General features: G+C 42.2%; 2 protein-coding genes across 3 annotated transcripts in view; both read right to left on the bottom strand.

Moving 5' to 3' along the window:
- Positions 1-15,228, bottom strand: part of tmem266 (transmembrane protein 266) — a 26,232-nt gene extending 11,004 nt beyond the window's left edge. The window contains exons 1-3 of the mRNA XM_030053349.1: positions 14,902-15,228; positions 13,168-13,285; positions 7,476-7,664 (exon numbers count right to left, since the gene is read on the bottom strand). Of these exons, the coding sequence (XP_029909209.1) occupies positions 7,476-7,664; positions 13,168-13,181 (203 nt within the window). The 5' untranslated portion in view covers positions 13,182-13,285; positions 14,902-15,228. The remainder of the gene's footprint in view (positions 1-7,475; positions 7,665-13,167; positions 13,286-14,901) is intronic.
- On the bottom strand, positions 1,755-23,991 carry lactb (lactamase, beta). 2 transcript variants are annotated; one of them, XM_030053346.1, is made up of 7 exons: positions 23,348-23,991; positions 23,185-23,251; positions 21,457-21,647; positions 21,018-21,327; positions 20,757-20,922; positions 18,102-19,935; positions 1,755-1,781 (listed from the first exon to the last, which is right to left on the bottom strand). In XM_030053346.1, exons 1-6 carry the CDS (start codon positions 23,732-23,734, stop codon positions 19,410-19,412), a joined length of 1,647 nt encoding a protein of 548 aa, XP_029909206.1. In that variant the 5' UTR covers positions 23,735-23,991; the 3' UTR covers positions 1,755-1,781; positions 18,102-19,409. The 2 variants fall into 2 exon arrangements, with proteins under 2 accessions (XP_029909206.1, XP_029909207.1); XM_030053347.1 differs by having other exon boundaries at positions 23,360-23,989.

Here is a 23,991-nt window from a genome sequence, read left to right as displayed (position 1 = left end):
GAGGAAGTGGGGTGTAGCCGGTTCAAAGGCATTGGGACTCAGCCAAAAGAGAACTGGAAGAGAGAGCCAGAGTGGTGGTGGTGGTGAGGAGGGGGGATTGGTGGCGATGGAAGCAAGACAAAGAAGGAGAGCAGCATAGAGGAACAGGGGAAGACACAGATGGAGTGAAAGACATACAGAGGGAGAGGATCCTGATGAGCGGACTCAGTTTGAAGCTATAGCTGAACCTGTGGTGGAGGACAACCACAAATCCTGTCCATCCTCCACCAAGGTCAGCACAGAGGTTGGAGCAAGGCCATGCTGTGTCAATGAGCTCTCCCAGGGCCTAACCGGTGCACTCGGCCCACCAGTCATTCTGTACCAGCCCATGCCAACAGATTAGGAGCTCAACACCTGAGGTGAGAACGAGGCAGTGGAGGGTATTGGTATCATTAGCAGATACCATGGAGACTTTCCCCAGCACAGATCTGTTCCCAAGGAACAATGTCAAACCACATCTGCCAGTGGAAGAGAGCCCAGAAAAATAAACATTTACCTAATGATATGCCTAACACATAGTCACCAGACATTTGTGGGCCATTAGTTAAAAGGTGGAATGAGCAGCACACAGAGCATTCTGAGAAACACCTCACTTACCTTCAGGATTGAAAAGCATGATTTAACTCATACTGTGTGGAATCATAATTCATTCAGACCGCTCCCCAAAGCCAGGCAGAAAAGGTATTAATTTAATAAACCTGTAAAGAAAAACCCTGTCTGGAAGCAGCGTAAATGGCAGTGATGGATTACTCCATGCTCAGAAACTTAATTTTGGGGAAATCACTTTAAACCTTGAGCGCTGAGGACCTGAAGTATTTATGAGGAAGTGAAACTGCTTCAGTGGTGGAGCGTTTCAAGTGAAGGAAGAAAATCACCTCACTCACTCCCAGGGTCACGGCTGGTTCGGATCGAATGGGCAATACTTCAAGGACTGGTCAGACACTTGTGTGTGCAGATTTGCGTGCGCGCACACGCGCACACACACACACACACACACACACACACACACACACACACGCACACACACACGCACAGAAACACACATCATTAAAGACATGGGGCGAGGAGGAAATGAGAGATGCAGGGTAGCATGTACTGTGGACAGGTTTATGAAGACATCAAGCGGCCAGCGGCCGCAGCTGTAACCCAGTGAGTGAAGATCGAAGCGTGGCCGACAGCGGCGCAGAGGATAGGGATTAGACCAAGAGGCTGATCAATAATGGCCTGAGATGGAGGTGATGGCATGCTGTACATGACACCGGCTGCAGCAGACCTCACAGCAGAGTGGCCGGGCAGGACAGAGTGTACAAAGACGTCAGGCAAGGTGACTGGCACAGAGCATGGTGTCTGGCCTCTCTGCTGGGGCCCATTCACACAGACCGGATGGAGCTCTGGCTCCAGCCCCAGCCAGGCCTTACTGAAGAGGAGGAGGGCCTACCACAGGGAGCATCTCTTTCATTATACTGTCTCCTGTAATTCAGACAGGGTACACAATGTAAAGTCATTAAGTAGAAGTTAAAAGGGAATTAAATCAGCTCTGTGTGTATGTTTGTGAGTGTGTTAGAGAAAGGGAAGGGAGGGGGTGCAAAAGAGGAAATTCATTCAGAAATAATGAGTTTGCACAACTCAACTTATCCCATGTATTGATTCTCCCTACTAGGACCACACACACACACACACACACACACACACACACACACACACACACACACACACACACACACACACACACACACACACAGCTAATGAATAACTGCAAACACTCACTGCTCCCTCAAAATGTTTAGAAAGTAAGGTGTAAAGCGTTAGAGCACTGAACGACTTGCACTGCTCTACCAATCTTCTAAATAATTGATTGGAACTCTTGATTGATGTCTTGATTGCACATTTACAACAGAGCAAGTCTGCTCAATAAAAAACTCCAACACATTAAGATACAGGCGCACAGCATCTACCACACCATTACGCTTGTTTCCAAAAACAATTAATTATGCCACGACTCTCAAACATGAGCAGCCGCTCAGCTCACAGCCTCGTCCCAGAATCAGATCACTGCAAGGACACCTGCAACTGAGAAATTTTGTCCTAAAATATTAAATATCCCTCTCAGGAAAAAAAGGCCTCTTGAAACAAATCATTTTATGGTACAAAAATACATATGATTCTATTTTTATTTATTTACAAATTTTTTAATTCATATGTAGACTTATTTGGTTTGCAAATTTTGGAATGAATGACTGACTGTTACAAGGTAGGATGTCTGCCTTTTCATGAATATAGCATTGTCATTCATTTCTTTTACCAGTTTTATTCTTCTGCTTTAACACTATCTTTGTTTGTCTACTTTTGGGTCCCTTGTTTTCTTTTTGTATGTGAAGCACTTTGGGCTGCATTTTGTATGAAAGATGCTATACAAATAAAGTTTTTTATTATCACTTTTTATTATCATTATATAACCTGACCCAGTTTTTCTGCCGCCTCTCAATTTCTCTGTCTCTGTACTGATAACTATACAGCCCTGTGGTTCTTCCAGTATAAACTCCAACCAATTCACACCAATCTGCTGAACTCAGCAGGCATGGGTAGAGGAAAATGGACCACAACTGTGAGGCTGCAGGCTACTGAACAGCAGAGGTTGGAGGACTTCATCCCATTCAGGCTGTTCAAGCTCTCTAGGTTACACTTGTTCCTTAACTTACTTTGTACACTTGAAGTAGCATTTCATATAATCCCTGATATATGCACCTTTGCCTCCTGAAGAAGCACAGGTGGGGCATTGCCCTAGATTGTTTGAAAATTAAGACAAATGCCAAAATAACAACTGGCTAAATCTCTATCCCCTGTAACCACTGCTGAGTCATCTGTGCTATCACAGCCAATAGAGGCAAAGGAGCCCTTTGAGAGGAAAAACCAACTAAGCATTAAATATGCTGAATAAAGCTCCAACTGATGTTATCATAGGTAATCAATTTTACATCTCAGAGCTTCTACATCTATACTCGCCATTAATCACTCACAGTCTCATGCCCGGGTAATTAGCAAATACTTCTGCAGTGAACCAACAAATCAAATGAAAAGTGGTAATGGAATTTCAGGTGCCAGGAAAGTTTAGGCTTCTATCTTGAATGTTACCTGGTTTTGTGTCATCTTTGATTTGCAAGTAAACTATTTTCTTTTGAGCCTCTGACGCAAAAGCATGAAGATTTCCAGTAACCAGGACTTTCCTCATGCATCCCCTCCGCTCTCCTTGCATCCTTGATCTGTGGTACAGTGTGTCTACCTAGCCAAGAGGACTTGAAGCTGGTCTTTGCCAGAGAAATGGGCCACAGATACTAAGTAAATGGAGATGGATGGGGCTCCATGTGCGGAGCAGCAGACAAGCTGTCCCTGATAAATGGGTTTTCACCAGGACACTTGATCTCTCTTGCTCTCAGCCCAAAAAGCAATCTCGCACTTTGCATGTCTGTGAATATTAACAAACCCTCAAACTCTGCACTCAAATGTCATCTATTGTGTCGCACATGGTGACAGGCAAGAGAACCAGTTTGATGGAGAGGACTGTTCCTCTATGTGTTTGAAATAGAGTTGGAGGGAAAAAAGAGAAATCCCTCTCTCTTTTCAGACATCCATCAACACAGAACAGGTATAGTATGACTCTGGATTTAAAGGCCCATGAAATATTGCTCCTGCCAAGGCTCATAATAGACTTTGGCAAGCCTTTTTAGTGTTGTATTCTACACTCTAAATGTTTGTAATTATTACATCTGAGTTCAACCTTAATTCCTGGGTTTGATATGTGTAAGTGAGCGTTATATTCTGATGTGCTGCTGAGTGGAGGTAATGTCTGGTCAGCAGCTAGAGTGGCTGGAGGACTTTATTTCAGTGGTGAACTCTGAGTACTAGTAAAGTAATCAATCTAGGCCGGCCTGGCCACACGTAAGCTTATCTAATACCCAACTTTTCAGCATAACGCTGTATTAGCTAGCCCCTGTCACTGCACAGCACTACACGCGGTTAATCCCACACTACTGTCCGACATGGACACACACAACATTCATCAAATGGAGCCATTTCCTTCTAATCTGCGGCCTAATCTGTGAATGAAAGTGTGGAGGAGGGTTGCTTGCTTCATTCCTCCCTCCATCCTTCTCTTTATCCCTTTCCTTCTCCTCTCTCTCCTCCAGTCAAAGCGGCAGGTTGACCCATATGAACCATCTGTCATTGCTGCAATGACTCTCACCTCACACTATGGCCTTAGAGATCAGTGGCATATGCTGCTGCGGCCACTGCTGCAGGCGGCAGGCTGATCTGGGGATGATAGCCCAGGCCGAGCGTGGGCCGTGGAGACAGGGAGCCTTCTCCATGAGCCTGGGCTCCACTGAGTCTGGAGGTCACGCTACTGCGAAAGGTCAAAATTAAGGAAGAAAACAATCTTGACACAACACCTCACTGCTGCATCGCCGTAAAGACAAGTAGTCTATATATTAATTGGCCCTACACATGCAATACCCAAGATCGAAAGGCCTTCATTATGTACAGAAGTGTGGCTTTAAATATTTCTTAATGAGACGCTTGACGGGAGGCTGCAAATAAAGCGTAATGTCAAAAGCTAAAAATATATACCAAAGGGACAAATGGGGTGAGGGACATGCAGGGATGTACTAAAGGGACCAAACACCCAATTTCCCCAGTATTTCTGATTCTGCTTCTGATTTTGAAGGAGGCTCTGATATCACACCACCTTTGTCTGGACTTTCCAGCAAGTTATGGAGAAGATGGTGCAGCCAAAATCTATTAATAATTCCATCCAGCTCACCACTGTACAGGATCTGCGAGTACTGCGTGTGCCCCTTGTAGTCCACAAGAACATCCACCTCCTACGTAATCGCCCACGTTTGCTGATAAAGAGCCATGTGAAGCTGCCATGCAGGACTGAATGCACATCTCTAGTGTGTATTCTTGTGCTGTTTTTACTACCATATGGAGCAAAACAAAACCAGGCCCTCATCATCAAAGCCTTATGCTCAGTTCACTGGTGATGGGCCTTATCTTATCCCACCTCTAACTATTAACTATATAAACATTGCTATAGAGCTGTAGCCTTGACCTTATTGCTTTTCCTCACACTGTCTATATCAGTAGCCAAAGTCATAACTAAAGCTCATTGCAAACTTTCCAAACCCAATAACAATGAATTTAATGATCAAATAAAAACAGAATAAAATGCAAATTACAACAGGCTGGCACTTGTTCATGGACCAGTTACCTGCAGTTGTATTTGCATCCGGAGAAGGACAAGAAGTGAAGTGAAAAAACAAAAACAAAAACATTTCTCAGGAATGTCAAGTCACAGTGACTTCAGAAAAAAAACTGTCTTGTTGATCATGTGAATCTAAACACGGAAGAACAGCAGTATCAGGAGAGATATAATCTTTGTATATAATAATCTAGATTGTACAGATAGTAACATTAGCCCAAATATTTAGATGAGTCTTCTTTGTGCATGCAAAGAATGCAAAGCAATCAGTAAATTACTCTTGTCATTACGGCCTCTGATGAGCTTCATTTAAAAATTCTTAGCACACACCACATCTTCCCTTTATGGCATTCCTTTGATGCTACACACATGAGTCACAGAGGCAGCCAAAACCTGTGACAAGTTGGTTTAGTGCCTTTTTCCTTGAACACTTCCAAAGAGCAGATGTCTCTATGAAACTATAGTGAAACCGAGGTGACAAGTATGTCTTGGAATGCCTGTGGCTTGAAAATCAGAAATTCCAATCTAAAAAGCTTGTTGAACACATTGTAACTCCAGCTTCTGCTTCAGAAGCACTGCTGTCTGTCTTCACAAGGCTGACTAGTTTTTGACTTTCTGGACTTTGAAAAAAAAAAAAAAAAAGGTATTACTCTGATCAAGAAATGTCTGCTTTACTTTAAATAAAGAAAGATCTATTCACATTGTGGCATCTGACTTCATAAATCCCTCTGAGACCCATGTTGGCGCTGCATGACTTTTCCACTCCACTGTGTCACTTCCCAGGGGACCAAGGTGTCATATGGCCCCATCGTCATACGAGTGCCCACAGTGACGCTGAGTGCACGGGGCTGCCAGCTCCCTCCGTCTCCTGCGCCACTGGTATATGTATTTTTGTGTGCATTGTGGGTTTTTTGTGAACAAGAGGGAGCGAGAGAGAGCTCATGAGGAAGGGTGGGAGAGTGGGTGTTTGGGACAGGACCCATCTGTCCCTGCCCTCCGTCCCACAGAGCCAAAGGCCCGGACCAGGCCAGACTAGGCAAGGTCCGTCCGGGCGTGGTCAGCTGACACACCAGGGCTTGGACGGTGAAATGCTGGATGCTCTAATTAAGCTTATGCTGTTTGTTGACTTTCTCTGCATGGATGCCAACATCGCAGCATGCCAAAGGCTTGTGAGTCACGCTTCCTGTGCGGAGAGCCATGGACACTTGCTACAAGGGTGCTCTGGGAGGGGTGTGTCCTGTCCTGAGAGTACTGGCCCTGCAGCCTGGTGATATGATGATAAGAAAACAACGTGCACACCCAGGACAAGCAGACCCTATGGACAGAAACAACACTGCCACAGGGCTCTGACATTTCAGGGAAAATATGGTGCTAACGACACTCTTTGTTTTCTGCCAAAAAATCCACCGGATGAAAAGAAAGCCTGTCTTGAGTGGAGAGAATCTGCTGTGTCATTGAGCTGAAATGAACATGTCAGTTAAGGTATTGTCCATTTACCAGGGTGACACTAATAAATTCATTGCCAAATATCTTGGACTCTCAGCTCTATTATAAAATGAGAGGTGATTCAGTATGCCAGGTGTAATTATCATGTGCAATAACCAGCAATAGACAGAGTGAAGGCAGAGCCTCTCCCTGCCAGGGTGAATTATAGACTGTAGTAATTGCAATTCTGTCTAATTATGGATACAGCCCTTCCACACAACAAGCAGAGACAATGTTTCAAACACCAGTTCTCTAATATCTTGTTAAATTTGATGGCAGGCATTATGAATATCAATCAATGAGCAATTATACTTTGTGCTTTTTAGTGCACAGACTCGTAGACAGATTTCTTTGATTATCATGCTATTCATTTGTTTGGCATGATCTTTGATATACCTCAAATGATGAAAATTGAAGTCTATATTTTCACTTCAGTCACATAATACTTAATCACATTCCTTCAGCACAGGGTCATATTCAACACTGTTTTCTTCTACATGAGTGCCTCACACTCGTGATGTGGTCTTGAGAAAGTCATGGCAGTCACAGGTGTGTATTATCTCCTGTATCCTGTGAGAAAGATTTAATCTCTAGAGATTTTTTCAACGGATAAAGGCTTTAGCTGTTCATAACCTCACCAAATCTACAATGGTGAAGGTGAAGGAATGTGGTGAAGCAACTACATGGGGCATACCCTTCTCTGTTGTCTTCTTCGTCCGGGTTAGAGATGAGCTGCGATCCAGCTAAGGAGATGTCCAGGGCAGCCAGAGGCAAATCTCTGTAGGCGAAGCTGACCAGCTGGACAGGGGCTACACACTGGTTGTCCTCCTCCACCTGTTGGGAGATTACCTCCAGCTCTGAGGCTCCAGCTTGGGGAGGGGCCCTGTGCAACACACACCACAACAGGCATTAGAGTCAGCATTAGAGTCAGAGCACCGGATGAGCAGGTGACGGGTTTCGCCTTAGCAACACAAGATTTTTCAAATGGCATAAAGTTTGGTATGATACTGGAAGGCACAGAAGAGCTTTTTCATTGTATTTATTTTGGGGTGTCTGATTTTGATTTATCAAGTTTAAAAGCAGGGTTTCTCCTGGCTATATTTGGCAGAACCAGACAAAATGTCATTTCAATGTCCAATGAGGTTCTAAAGCCAGGATGTGCAGGGAGGGCTGTGATGCTACAGGCTCAGCCAATAGCAGACAAGGAGAAGGAGTCAAGCAGGAGTATGAGTCTCACACGGCTTGGCACCCGTCCCAGTGCAGCCAATGTGAGGACATCAATAATTTCAATGCTTAACAGTGGAGGAAGGCATTGATTACAAGACAGAGGGAACAAAAGCCATTGGGTTGGTGAATTCTAAGGCCTCCATGCTGGAGGTGAAACAGGGTGGGAGGAAACAGTTAGTAGAAGATCACTGAGCAGACACTCCTTCCTGTTAAATGTTAATGTAGTCAGACCCGGAGAGGAAAATAGGTCTTTCTCTTCCCTGACTTACTTTTTGAGTAATTGCTATTTAACGTACTCCCTTCAAAGGTTATTTTCTTATTCTCATAGGTGACCAAGAATAACTCCAAATACACTGTCTAACATGGCACTATATGCTGTCACTGTGCAAATCAAAATGACCCTCATCATTCTCATGTGCCATCCACTGCATACAATACATGGCACATTCTCCCTTTGCTGATATGTTGTTTAGCATGAGAGTCGAATGCGCCATGATTAACATGCTCACAGCAAAGCACACCCGTCTGTTTCAGTGGTATCTGTGTACTTTGGTACCTCTGACCCATCACAACAAGGACACTAATCAGTCATGACAGACACAAACTGTTCAGTGCATCAAAATCACATTTCCAGACAATCACAGAGCAAGCCAGGAGCCATTATGTGCAAAGTCCAGTTGAGTGGCTGGTTGCCATCCTGGGGAAGGAGTGGAGGCTTCACATCTGAACACGCTACTCCCTTCAATGGTGCAGGCAAGGACAGTCAGTAGGACGCTAAAGGCTGGGATCTTTTCAGAGGCATGCAATATTAGCAAACGCCGTGAGGAAGCAAAAAGGTTAACATAGAGCACGCGTGGCTGGGGGAAATAATCTAGCACCCATACAGAGGGTGCATTAAGAAGTACAGCTTACCATGAAGTCCAGAGAGGGAAAAAACCCTGCTTCTCTGTTAAGTAATGTCACTGTTGATGTTGGTTTAACACACTCAGTGCTAGACCAAGATCTGTAAGACCGTGTGCATACAGGAATTCTATACAGCCTCACAAAAGCAGTTAAATGGAACTGCTTATAGCTCAGCTAACTCAAAAAGTTATTAAAGTAGTTTCATTGTTACTGCACAAAGAGCACAGGTTTCACCAGCAAGCAGAATATTGACTTCCATCTGTTCAAGAATTATAATCAACCTATTTTATTTTTTTCTTCCTTGTAGTATTTGTGCAAATACAATTCTTCTCAATCATTATGTTTTAGACAGTAGTTTAACAAGCTTTAACAAGGAGGTCTATTTCCTTCTGGTGTGTAATCACTGCGCAGGGATTGGCACCTTCAGAGTAAGAGCGACCCATGGCTCTACCCCCACTGTTTTTACATTGCATTGCTATAAATCACCGTGCAGCAATCAATAGATATATATAAATATAAAAGAGGCTTTCGGCTCCATCTCATTGGCTGGGCAATTTAATGCTGTTGGCCACAAAAAAAAAAAAGGCGTAATTATTTTTCCTTAAATACAGAGTTAAGAAATGTGGAGATCGGGATTAGATGATTTCATTATCAATATTCTTGATGCTGTCATTTCTCTGGGGCTGAAAGATACTTCACGCTTTTATAGCAAGGTACTGCTAAATAATTCCTTCCCTACAGAGAGATGCCACGGAACCATATTTCTTGAGCATTCACAAAAAACCTATTTCCACTTGGACATTTTCGATAGGGACATCTTCTTGGCATAGATCTTTAGTATAAATGAATCTCATTTGTAATCCATGGTATGGTACCCTGAGTTTTCTTCAGCCTGATGTAGGAGAGCAACGCAAATACCACCGGTGTCCAGTACTGCTGAACTCAACAGAATGTAAAACTAAATTATATCTTTTTTACTGTGAATACTAAATCCCATGCACATAAAGGAGGTTCACATTGTGGGATAAATTACCTCAGGATGCATTGCACCCAACTTGGACTGTAGTTAAGGCCACATTAATCGAATATGAGTAAAGCGCCAGCTGACATCTGATAAAGTTCAAGTTAAATAAAGACAAAACTGTTGAGTCCAACTTCAGAGTGAGTTTAATCTGGTTTAAATTGTTGGGCTATGTTTATAAATATTACATGGCTGCATTCCAAACATACTGTTTTGGGTAACAGCAAGGGAAAAATGGGAAAATGAAAAAAATCTTTAAAAATTCATACGTTATTAAAGTCAAACCTGAGTCTGAAACTGAGTATGCCCACTTGAGATCTGTACCCAGCATTCAAAAAATGTCCCTGTATATTATTGGGCAACAACTGCTTTAAGGGTAGAGAGGAATGGTTTTGGCTGGAAGGTGTGTGGTTCAAATCCCCTCCCATTAATAACTGTGAAACAAGTATGTGCTTAAAAAGAGGGGTATGTGCTTGGTAATATGTTAATATTGTAAAATTACACATAGATATAATGTTATAAGCATGGCACTGTTGGGCAAGTCTAATAGAGGACAAAAGCAATGATCATATACTCTAAATGTGGCTATTTTTCTACATAGCAAATTAGAAAAAACCTATAAATATCAGAGATAAGAAGTCCTTCTGTGACTGTCACTTCATATTTTCATGTGCGTCGATTCTGAGAAAAAATAATCTACTTCTGTCACTTCATAGGATGTCAAAGTGCTGTCTCAGCATGCGCTGATGTTGTGTAGAGGGCATTGGTATCGTTGTCATTCTGAGTGCTCACTGCCACGACATTTCTGGCCAGCTGTCTACAACCCTAGCACACTGTCTCACCCAATAAGCCTGCATGCAGACACTTGGCTATTCCACAATGGACAGCAAATAATTGCCCTGATATCATGAGGAAAGACAGGACCAAGAAGCCAAATCACTTCTGTGGACACCAACCAACCATCTCTTGACAGCATCCTTGACTTAGGCCCTTGACACAGTGATACATCTGTAAGATCAGATCTTTTTGGTAACGTCCACTCTTTCAGTCTAGGGGGAAAATACTGCTGTTGACAATCCCATTGCATCAATGAAGAGTGAAGGCATTTGATCTCGGGAGTCTTCTCTTTACTGATAACAGGAAATAATTCAGCTTTGAATCCACCGTCTCACATCCACAACATGGACACCTCAATTAGCAGGCAGAGAAGACGATGCCTGGAAAACAGAGACTTGCTCAGCAGACATCCCAGCAGCAGCTGCTTGATCTCAAAAACCAGCTGCCAGGCACAGACATCAAGCAACAAGCCATCATGATGCTGAGAATGGGCACACAGCACCATTATAGACAATGTTATTTGTGATTATCTCCAAGAAAGACAAAATAACTTACACTTGGAAAAAGACTTTTGGGTAAAAAGAAAGTTGTTGCAACAAAAGTAGTCTCAAAATTATTCTAAACAAAACAAACAAACTAATGCAACTCCCTTCATCCAGTGTACATTAATAATAAAAATTCTAATAACTAATAGACTAACTGATCAACTATAGGTTAAAATGTATACTGTAAATGTGGTGTATGACATTTAGAGGCCATCACCAGAGAAAATGTTAATTCGAGCAAAGTGAACAACCAAAACATTGTGAAAACCTTATTATTTTTTCTGAGTATACCATAAATATAAAGGTTGTCCCTATGGAGTTCTTCAGAACACCTAACATAATCATAAATGAATAGATGCATTAACAATATGAAACCCAACAAATAAATTTCATAGCATTTTTAAGATAAACATGGACCATGGTTGCTCAAGCGGTGACCCCACTAACCAGCAGCTGATCTTATTCTGATGACTGGAGAGAGGCTTCATTATGCCGAGAAAAAATAACAATACAGCAACGTGGTGCCGGATCACATGACACCGAAGTTAGTTACAATAAATGTTAGCTGACCTGTTTCAAAGCCACTGGGCTCCTCAGGGTGTGTGGTGTACTCTCTTTGTGTGCTGAATGGAACGAAATGTACAAACAGCTCCATACAAGGCCTAAAGAAAGAGCACTGCCTTGCCACTTATAAAGGCATACACCAGCCACTACTGTGGTAAACGTAATTATCAGCATATTGGTATAGTCCATCCACATTAAGGGTCCACAAACAGACTAATTCAAAATAAATTTGTGTGAAAAATTATGTTGGCAAGTTTTATTTTTGTCCATTTTGCCAATTTTCTCTGTGGTTTGCATAAATTAATGGTAAACCATGACATTAAATGCAGGCACAAAAAAAAAATCTATCTTAGAAAAGATTGAATTCTTAAGTAAATATATAAGAAAACTCCCATTGACCTGTGTTGTATTTATGAGCATCATATATTTCTCCCGTCCCGCCTCTCACTGTTTCCAGAGCAGAGATATGCTACATCACTACAGAGAGACAAACAGGATTTACAGTAACATCCAGTCTAAGAGAGCAGGGGTGAAAATAGCTCCAAAGACCTCTCTCTGCATGAGAGTTTCCCATCTGTCACTTCACCGGGGAGTAACTGGCTTTCAGCAGCATTAATTCATGCCTTTGTACCACTGCAACCAGACAACACATAATGTATGTTATCTGGTTACAGACGTTTTGCCCCCAACATTTCCTTTCCAAAGGGCCTTGGATCAGATTGACCATCAAATGTATTAATCTACCATCTGAGCCCTCTGGTCTGAGGCCCAGATAGAGATCTCTGTTGGAAGCAGCATGCTGTGCCTTTAAGTGGAAGATGCAGCTGATTGAACCCATTTTGCATTCACCCCTCACTCCACTCCACTCCACTCCACTCCACGCTACTCCACTCCATTCCCCTGCTCCCTCCCTTTCCCTTCTCTTAGCCCCAACCCTGGCTGTCATCAGGATGCAGGGCCTGTCTGGGGGACCACACAGAGAGTAATTATTAATAAGAGAAGATGACAAGTCAACATCCCTCCTGAATGCTAAGAGATGCCAGCAGAGACTGGAGATGGCCAGGCGCTCGCTTACAGAGGCTGGATGAGGCCAGCCCAGCTTTCCCACTGATCTCAGTTCAAAGTAATTCACAGGAGGGGCATGGGGGTATGCAGGTGCCATTCTTACAATCATCCTCCCACACTGAGTCGCCCATTGCAAAAGACTGTGTGCTCATAAATGGATATTTAAGATTTCACACTCTCTCAGACATGGTATCAAACAAGATTCTGCCTAGTGTTGTACTTACTGGGGGTTGCTCATGTCGCTGTCTTGTTGCTGTGAATAGACGTCCACACCAAATGACCCCAATTGTGAATTGTAATCTCACCACTGCAGAGACCTGGCTCCTACCACACCTAGGGAGACTAAAAAAAGAACAATGTAACTACAAGAGGAAAAAGCAGCAAATAATGAAGTATTGTGTATGCCTGTTTGAGTAGTAAAGCACAGTTATATGTACAATCTACAGTATGGCATCGGCGTCTATGTGAATACTTTGTCTGATAATGTCCTGTCTTAACTTGAGTTAAAGCTCTGCTATGCTCATCTATTCTGCCAGTAAACACTAAACTGCAATGGATTTAAAATCTCCTCCAATATACGTTCCGCTCTGTGAATCAGGGGCTGAGGAACATCACACCTCTTGCATAGCAAGTACAGCAGGATGCTAGCTCTTTGTGCCACAGGATAGAGAGCCATTGATGTTCAAGTCCATTCAGTGAAAGCCCACTCCAGCTGCTTTGCAGGAACAGACATGACATGACCAGACAGGAAAATCAGAAACACATAGCCACTGCTTTTAAGGGAAATACTAACCATTATGCAATGTCCCATTCTTTATACAAAGAACTAAATATGTGCATGTGCAAGTGGCACTTAGAAATTACACAGAGTTGCCCGCAAGAGTTGAATTCAAACTGCAACTACTAAGCATCATGTACATACGCCAACCTTCAGTTATCACATAGCATGGCATGGCCAGGTTGATTTATACAGTATTTCATGGATTTAGGGTAGTATATGACAAAGAAAGACATAGGGAAAACCTTCAGACATGGAGAGGTGAGGAGTCAGCATTCACAGCCACAGCAGACCACGGCAGAGTAATGTAGTATAACACAGCAGATTAAATGCTACTCAAGGTAAATCAATCCAGGTCATTCAAGGGCTGGGACTGATTTTGAATCACTGCAGTATACCCCCAAAATATGGGCTTTTTAGTCCAAAACCAGGAAAGAAATAATTGCTCTGGCAGTATAGGTCAGCTACATAGCCACAATATTGTGCGAGATGTAAAGAAATACCATATATAGAAATACCATACCATGCACAGAGAGACAGCAAGGCAAGCACATTGCCAAAATACTGATCAAAGCAGGTTCTGTACATTGTGTAAGCAATCACTGTAGAGGTGACCAGAAAGGCACGTTGTGTCTATAGGTAGGTGTGATTCTCTCAGAAGATCCTGCAAGCCAAATGATCTCTGGATTTGGGGAAACACAATTATGAGAGGGACCAGATTTCAAAATCAGCATCTTGAGTTGCCACTTATTACTAAGTAGGCTAATAGTCTACAGTAATTGCTTTGTCAATAGAGGTGGTAGTCCACATAGGCAGCATTATTACTATACCCAATTCATTTCAGGACATACGCTGGTATGATATTTAGGTCCAATATTATGCAGTTAGTCCAATGAAGGTGCATTAGCAATCAGTTTTGACCACACATAAGCACTTATGGTAGAGTTAAATCCAGTCATCTTAGAGGCCACACAGCTTTGGTAGTCTCTCGTTCTGGCTCAGGCTTAAATCGATGCAAAAACAATAGTTTACTTTGAGCATTGGCATGAAAAAAATGAAGACCTGACCACCAGGATGACATTTATTTAGAGGCAGATCTGAGCTGGGAATTCAAAGCCAAAAACACATGAACGGAATGTGTGAAATGGAGCATCTTTAAACTCGGGAAAGGCACACTTACCATTTTCGTTTGCTCTACATTGTGTAAAGTATGGTCGTGACTCCTTTGCCCTCGCAGTGATGATGGTTAATATCTCCCTCGCCGATGATGATGATGATCAGTGTGAGGGAAGCTCAGCTCTTGCTGTGTGTAGGCTGCGATTCTCCTTAAATCTGTATTGGCCAAGCACCCGTATTGCATCTTGGAATACAGCGCACAACGAAAACACCTACTCCGGACTGAAAGCACCATCCTTCAGCAAGATGCTCTGCCTGTCACTGAATCAGGAAGATAACGACATCTTTGAAAAGAGGCATAATGCTCACAGGGCTTCCCCCACAATCACACCAGGGACTCCATGTGCCCAATAATAAGAGGTTCACGACCAGGAGCTGTCCAGGCGCTGAAAACGGGATTCCATTACCTACAGACGTGCGGCGAGCCGAGTCCTCGTAAAGCACGGCGTCGGGGTTACATTAAAAAAACATAGACAAAACAAGACACCTAGATATGCTCTGTTTTGCTGTTGTAAGCCATGAGAGCCCCGCAGACGTCCCTCTCTCTATGCCACCCTGGAAGCGTCGACGTAGAAAAATACTCTCGCTTCACTTCACCTCTTGAGCTTCAGAGTTCCTCGCGATAACAACGCACCCGAGCGAAAAATCACAATATTCAGTGACTTACAGTACGTCTGTGGCACACTTTATAGGGATTTATCGTATTCAATAGGATTGGTTTACCATCACTGGCAGGTGTCACTATAATATTGTGATCTGTGGTCTCTAGATACTTGCATGTTTGCTGATATTTGAGCAGTATCCTTCTAAAATTTATCATAGGATTACCTAGTTCTCATACATTCGCGTGGCCTTTCTCAAATGTAACTATAACTCCAAAACTGCTGGCCTCAGCATGAGCTATTTCAATATGCTGACATTGATTTTAGCCAAATAAAAATTTCCAAGCAGGTCAAACTTTGTGCGGAGGGCAGTTAACTTGTACATTAAGGCCAAAGGTAAAAGCCTACAGAAAGTGAATCTCCTCAAAATACAGTAGCATACACACCAATGCAGCGTGCTTGCATATGGCAATCTGGGAGTAGCCTTGATTTTACTAAGAATGAAATGGGCCTGTTGATGAGTCAACTAACGGTTTTGAACAGAAAAATAATAGCAAGTGGTGTGGTCTGTTATTAGACTGCAAAAAGTTCCCACGATGCCATTCATACCTGCGCGTTTTCGCCTCCTTTGCATGCCACTCATTCCACTGCTTATTACCAAACCCAGACACGCTGAAGTCACACAAACAACAGGTGATTTCCTCTCCCACCCACATTGTCCAGTGATGCAACTGCACAGACACCTAGTGAAGAACGAGAACGACAGTCTAATCAAGGTCAAAACGCAGGCATCCTGTGATATTCTCTTACAGAGATGATCAGTCACACCGTGCGCCGTGTCATACTGAGATGGCTATGTTACCCATATTTCTCACACTTATTCAATTACACCGTTTCTTACAACACTATGATGTGACTTTGAATGAGGAGGTAGAATCCTGACATTTAGCATGCCATTTACAATGTGGACAAACTGCAATCACAACATTTTTTAGCCAGAGGAACCCGCCCACATGGCAGCGTCTTCAGAGGCCTAATAAAAAGCAGTTCAGAGTTATTTTGAGCCTTCACTATGACTCACCTTGGGAACCTGCACTAACCTACCAGGAGCTGGGATTTCTTGAGCTGGTAAGGGGAGATTGAAAACAGTTTTGGTTTATTATGTGCAAGGTGACGAGATCTTACTGTATGTCAGAGCTCACGTCGCTTCACAGTACCTGTGTGGTAAGAAATGGGTGTGATGTGTAGGCAGTTTTCATAGTTGGCATCCGGTTATTTCAAGTTGTGACAGGTTCTTGGGGGTGAAGGTGGCGATCACTCCTTTCTGTGACACTTAATGTTTCATATTTTTAGGAAACAGCAAGGAAGAGAAACATCGCAAATGATGGCAGGTAAAACAAACCTTATTTTAAGAGGTATTTTACGCTTTGTAATGATAATATACAGTGCTGTTAACAAGTCCTTATTGTCACTGGTAACAACTAACACCAAGTAATAAGTTGTTGCTGCATGTAATTTCATTTGAGGAAGGTATTTCTCCACTGTAACCAGTTTCCAGTAATATTCTTGATATCAAGAAGAAATAGAAGAACGTTTTCTGAAATGTTGCCATTATTTCTACAGAACATGGTAACCTTTGTGGTGAAGAGGAGGCCACATACTGCATGAATGGAGGGACATGCTATAAAATACCCTCTATGGACGTACTCTCCTGTGTGTAAGTGACTCAAAATTAAAATTTGCATTTAAAGATGTACGAATGTGTGCCTGGGTGTCTTCTACCACAATGTGGAGTATACAGTTTCCATGACATGGCATAAGATTGTGTTGACCAAACTTCTTCCATTCTTCCATGCTGACAGTTTTCTTACACTGCTGTACTTCATATCTGACTTCAGGTGTGGGGACAATTACAAGGGCAGCAGATGTGAGCAGTTCCAGCTCCTCAGCATTTCCAGTAACGCAGGGCAGGCCGGGTTAATTGCTGCCGTGGTCATCATTGTCCTCCTCATCTTAGTGGTGGGGGTTGTTGTTATCTACTATACATGCAAGTAAGTAACTGATGGATTTAGGGATGGTTCATATTCTCAAAGCATCTAAAAATAGCATTAGGATGTGGAGGTATTGGCTGTCTACATAAGCTGTATTATACAGTCGTGGTATTATTGTGCTCTCGCCAAAAATGCATTCTGGCAAAGCTAAGGAAATTTACTTATGTCCTCATATAGGGTGCTGAGATCCAAATCACAACAGAATCAAGAGAGCAGTCAGCAGCAGTACTGGAAAATAAAACCAAGAGTATGAGCCCTCTCTCATCTTACATGTATGATCTGTTTTGGTACTACACTGGATGGGATGATGAAATAGTTTCCAGACGTGAGTGTGTAAGTTGCTCTGTTGGACTGGATGCTGCTTGGGATTTGATTGCTATGAAAGACCAAGTAGAAGGAGGAAAATGTTCTACTACCCTGCGCTGACCTTTACTGGCTGGTGAAACTCTGTCTGGATTATTATTGCAACCCCGATTCATGCATAACTAACAGTCATATGATTTCTGGATTCGATTTGCTTCAGTAAGGTGTTTTTTTTTTTTTGTTACCACACACACACACACACACACACACACACACAGGGTATGAAAAAAGGGGGTGAGTGGGAAATGAACAGTATGTAACACAGTCTTTTTAACATGGCTATGAATTTAGCACTGTTGTTACATAAGGACAGTCACATTTCAACCTATATGCATTGTAGCCTGCAATGCGTTTACAAAGCATAGTTGGGCTATGTAAAAAAGGTTAACTTTGAGATGCTATTTTTAACTCGTGTTGCTCAATACTGAAATGCTATGCGTCACTGAATGAATGTAAGCCTACTGTAATTTATAAATATTTTGTGATTATTTAATTACATGTAAATATATGCAATTATCCTTACTGAGTGATTTCATTGTGATTATGGGTGGAAACCATGCACACATACACACCCAAGTGACAGATTTTCTAATTAGTTTATCCAAGGCCAATCACCTGTCCCCTTACATCTAAAAATAGGGGCACAGGAAACCCCAGTGGTTTTATAATCAAGACTGAGGACATTAAATCAGCTTCAATTCAGTCAACTCAGGAGGGGAATTAAAATTCATGGGACTTTCCAAAGTTTCATTTGTCTTTCATTTGTCTGCCCACTTAAATTCTTAATAACTGAATTTGGATAACTGACATTTTAGCACTCCTTCAAATTATTATGCACTATGATTATTATGCACTTTCTGAGCATCAAAATCAGAATTATTTCCTTTTTGAGTGAGATTCAAAGACTTTAAGTCAAGATGGTTTCTGGTCTAAATATAAAAATCTTTGGCTTTTGTACATAAGTTATATTTGGAGCCTACAACAGATATCTAATATGTTGTTGTGAGTAGAGATCATTAACTGGCCATTCATGGATGTGGAATCAGAGGTGCCACAACACAATGTTTTAATTAGCACTAGATACTTTAGTGTAGGACAACAAAAGTTTCATTTTTCTCAAATTATAAATGCACACATTAAACATACCAGGTTGTTTTGTTACCATTTAAGGGAGAGCTACATGCACATCTGTATTTCTGGATGTATACAAATGGATCTCATAGGTCCACTGGCTTCTTTTAGAATTAGAAATAGTGTATTGCTTCCACCTAGTGGTGGTAAGACTTTTCTGATGGTTAAGCCAAGTATCGGGCTGGAGAGTAATTTGTGCTTATCTGAATGCAAAACTAATAGAATGTAAATTTCCATGTTTCAAGATTTATTATCTTTCTAAACACTTTGTTCAAACACATGTAAAACTAGTATCAAAATACATTAGTGGTTGCATTATTTAGCACCGCAGTGTAAACCTACACATTTCCATAAACAACTTACTCTCATAAACCTCTGGCCTTGTCAAACTCATGGGCGATTTTCAACGCCGTGCTGTTCAGTCCCACAGACTGCATGTTAGTGATGATGGTGACCACTACACCCTGTGGGAGGACTGGGCTTTGTCCTTGGCGCTCAACTGTCTCCTGGCTGGGTAACACCAGGAGGACACTGCTAGCCCCCACAGCACCTCCTGTGTGGGAGACGTAGTGCCTGCGAATCCTGCACTGGCCATACTTCTGCAGCTTCTCCACTACCAGCCAGCCTTGGGCATAAAGTCCATCCTTATCCCAGCTGGCCTCTGTCCTCTCCACTGGGGCCCACATGTCCAGGGCAGTTTTGGGTTTGAGGAAGCCAGGCAGCAAACCTCTGGTGTCCTTCACGTGGGCCATCTGGTAGCTATAGAGCAGGGCATTACCGAACAGCAGCAGGTCTCCCACAGTGGACAGAAAGCCACCTCCAGCCCATTTGTAGGAGTTGTCTACATATGGGCAGTTCACAACCCGTCCTTTCTTGTTAACATGGTAAAATCTGTGGAGGAGCACAATCTGAAAATATGAACTCACTCCATCACATATTTGTGTCATGTACACTTAAAGGAACAGTTTAACCAATACACAAAGATAGTTTCCGACTAATTACTAGTGCAGTATATCCATATAGATAGTGTCAGTGTGATCTGGTGATTTTTCCAGTCTGCCACTATCCCCAATCTGATGTTATTTTGTGGAGCTCAAACTGTCAACAATTTAGCAGTGAAACTCTTCACAGCAGCACTTTCCAAAAACTGACACACATACCTGGCATAATCCACAGAGTTCAGGCGTGAACTGTTTCACTGCAAACTATTTTCTAGAGAGGCAGAAGGACACAGTGAGCCAGTGTTTTTGAGCAGGAATTATTTCCAATTAAACTCTTCACCCCAGAGGGCTGTAGATTATGCTGGGTATGAGTGCCATTGTTTTGGAGCCATAGTGTGTTTTGGTTCCATAGCTTTTCAGATGTAAAATGTCACAGTTTGAGATCCACAAAACTGCACTGTGGTGTGCTGGGAGACAGGGAAGACTGGTACCCCTCGCCAAATCACACAGAAACTATATGGATAGATAGACTGCACTAGGGTAAGTGGGAAAGCATCTTTCTTTGTAATTTAAGTGAACTGTTCTTTCAATCATTTGATTGTTTATGATGAACAATCAAATGATAATAATAGCAGCACGTTTCTACACAGTTTAACTCTAAAGTAAAAGGACAGTTATTTGTGATGTAGCTGATGCATCTTCCTAACCCAAACATTTTAGCCTGACACACAGGTTTGAGCCTGACTGGACCTTAGTCACAGCCTACTGTACCTTGAGCGGTGGTAGATTATAGGATCGTTCTCGTCTGGCACAGTGTTGCGCATTCCCAGCTCACGGAACATGCTCATCATGTGATCCAGGAAGCGCTGACCGGAAGCTCGTTCCATAACGGCACTGAGGAGGGTGAAGGCATGCGTGGAGTATAGGAAAGTGGTACCTGTATATGGCAATAAATGGACTTCATTTAATACAACACTATGACAAAATTCTGACATTAATTTCATCAGTTTAGTAAACACGTGTGCACTGTACCAGGTTTGAAAATGAGCGGGTCGTCCTTGAATAGGTCCAGGGCATGAATGACACTGTCAAAGTTGTCTTTCAGGTAGTACTCCTCGTGTTCAAACTCTTTTTTCTTCTGAGCCTGATTGGCCTCTTTGTCTTTGGTGCTGTTTTCTGTTATGAGTTTATCTTTATTTTCAGTTAAGCTCTTTTCCTCTTTGACTGGTGGCCTCAAAGGTTGCTTGGATTTCTCCCTGTCCTCCCTCACTTTCTTTGCGTCTTTCTCATAATGCCGTATACCACTTAGGTGAGACAGAACCATACGGGTAGTTATCATAACCTGAAAAACAGGAACAGAGTAAGTTATAAACATGGGAAAAAAAGCCACAAAAAAGGAAGGAGAGCATAAGATTGCTGAAGATGAGGAAACAATGACCGTTTCTGTTTATACTTTTTTCAAGTAACTTACATCTTCTCCATCAAACTGTTTCTGGGGAAACTCGGGGACGTATTTCTGGACTGGGACGTCAAGGTCCAGTTTTCCCTCTTCACACAGTCGTGCAGCAGCTGCAGATGTGAGGGGCTTACTGATGCTGGCGATTCGCATCACTGTCTCGGGGCTGCATGGTACGCGATTCTCCAAATCAGCATAACCAAGCCCTGAATTAGATTAAAATTTAAATACACAATAAATTCAGAATTGGAACCTGATTTTATTAAAATATGTTTAATATGCTGCATTGCATTTTAACAGCAGTACATTTACCATTAGCATATTAATTCTGATATATTAGTAAACAATCAGCCCACTACAGGTGAACTGAGCATTGCTAGCTTCCTAACTCTGTACTACATTTTACATTGTGTGCTCCAGGATCAAGCTTCTCTGAAAATCTGCTGGATTACAACAGAAAGAGGGTTGTTCTTCCAGAGAAAATGGAGTTAAATTGTAAAAGCTCCTATGTTTATGTTAATAATTGTTGTTATTGTCCTCTATCCCTTTTCTTACTCTTCAAAACAAACAAGCATAGTGATGCCAGGAAGCAAAAGGGGTTACAGAAACAATTATGAGTTGAGTTTTAAAGGCTGCATTAAAGTAAAGGGATACAACTTTCTTAACCTTTCTAGCTGCTACCTCATCCTGCTCGGTCATCATAAGCACAATAAGCAATGATTGTTAATCAAATATCTCTTGTGTGTAAATATCTTATAACAATACCAACAGAAAACCCTACTTGATCCTCACAATATCGATATTTAAGTATTCAAAGATATCATATTATAGGGTAACTAAACGCCATACCCAAATCTCTGAAGCTTGAGCTAAAATAGTGAAAAGTGGGGTGCCTGGTCTTTGGTGGCACTCATAAGCCAGACATGTACTTGCTACCTCACATATCTTGTGTCCACTTGGAGTGTAGAGTTAATTTTTGAGGATGTGCACAACCAACACTCCAAAAAAGGACATGAGGTGGCCATCATGTGCATGCGAATACATAACTAAAAACAAGTACATTTCTGGCTGTAGAGATGTAGAGCAGGTGGAGGCATCAGAATCAGAAATATTTTATTGAGCCCCAGGGGGAAATTAGGTCAGTTGCAGTAGCTCAAATTAAATATAAATATATAAGAAATATAAAAATATGTGCATTAGAAATTTGTAAAAAAAAAAACAAAAAACAAAACAAAACAACAACTCTGCATTATGTATAAATGTGCATTAATTCTTGCAAAATAAAAAAATAAAATGTGTATTCATTGCACACAAATATTACAACAATAAATACAGAAATAAGAAATTGAGCTTGTGTAAAAACAGTCTATCTATATACACCATGTATACACAGGGATGCTGCACAGTTGAACTGTTTTAAAATCCACCAGGCTTGAATGATTGCACAGTATAGTAGTTAAATAAAACTTTAAATAATGAATGAATGAAGCACATTACTTTTCACCATAAGAGATCAGGATTCACAGAGTGAGTGTGTTTGGGGTTTAGGTACTCTTTAATTGTGTCCATATTGTCCTGCCTTACTAACAACACCACTGGAAAGAAAGAGAAGATACAAAACTTCTCAACCACTGTCTCATTTTTTTCTAGGTTATCCTACCATAGCATCACAAGTAACTCGGCAACAACATATTGATGTTTAAAAATGATATACATGGCACCTTGAACCTGGCAGGCACCAACCTTCACACCAGACTTGACTGCCATCCACAGACACCCCAACCACCAACCCTGGGGCCCCGACCTCATCCTGACAACAGGAAGACATCTGTGAAAACTGAGCTGCCGCAGCTGAGCAGCCAATTTAGGTTAGGCAGGAGATTGTGAGCAGAAAACACGGTTATACCTCTGAGCCTACCTTTATCCGCCGCACCAGGTCTCTGCTCACTTTGATGGCCACATTGTATCGCGCGCTCCTCAGTGCATCTGTTGCTTTATCGTCGCACGAGGTGCTTGCTGTGTCAAAGTGATATTTCAGCCCTAAAGCCAAAGCTATTCCCGCACCAACCCCACAGACCCAAAGCTTGGACTTTGACCGAGATTTGAAAAAGGCTGAACTTGACCCTCCGACAAACCGCCTTTGTTGCTGAATAAAAACACTCCGCTTATCTGTCGCCCTGTTGTTGACTCGCGCTCCGGCTCGCAGTGTCAACAAACCAGACGCACGCGCTGTTAGCGGAGTACAATATCTACATTTGGCACACAAACTGTTTGGCAATAGCAACCGTGACATTGTTAGAAATGCTACACTTTCTTCTACAACTACTGCTAGTTGGCAGTCCGCTGGAGCCTGGAGGTTAAATATAATCTACTTCCTGTTTACTTTCACGAACCAGACAAAGTTAATCAATGCACGATGCGGCTAACGTCGAGCGAAGAGCGACGTCACCAAGAAAAGGGATAGGCTGGTGTCAGTCTGCGGTTTGAGATAAGAGCAGTTTACGCGTCGCTTCAGTGACATTAAGTGCACTTTGTTTTTTTTCCCGTACA

The sequence above is a fragment of the Myripristis murdjan genome, chromosome 6, assembly GCF_902150065.1.
Source record: "Myripristis murdjan chromosome 6, fMyrMur1.1, whole genome shotgun sequence".
NCBI classification, from domain to species: domain Eukaryota; kingdom Metazoa; phylum Chordata; class Actinopteri; order Holocentriformes; family Holocentridae; genus Myripristis; species Myripristis murdjan.
Note: the sequence above shows the minus strand (reverse complement) of the source record. Positions and strands in the feature narration are given on the sequence as shown.

Excerpts from the sequence above, each read along its gene's own strand:
- lactb (XM_030053346.1), bottom strand. The coding sequence starts at position 23,734 with ATGTCACGGTTGCTATTGCCAAACAGTTTGTGTGCCAAATGTAGATAT. Across the intron at positions 23,252-23,347 it reads GGATAAAGGTAGGCTCAGAG|GATGAGGTCGGGGCCCCAGG; the intron begins GTATAACCGTGT and ends TCCTGTTGTCAG. Across the intron at positions 21,648-23,184 it reads CAGTCAAGTCTGGTGTGAAG|GGCTTGGTTATGCTGATTTG; the intron begins GTTGGTGCCTGC and ends AATCTAATTCAG.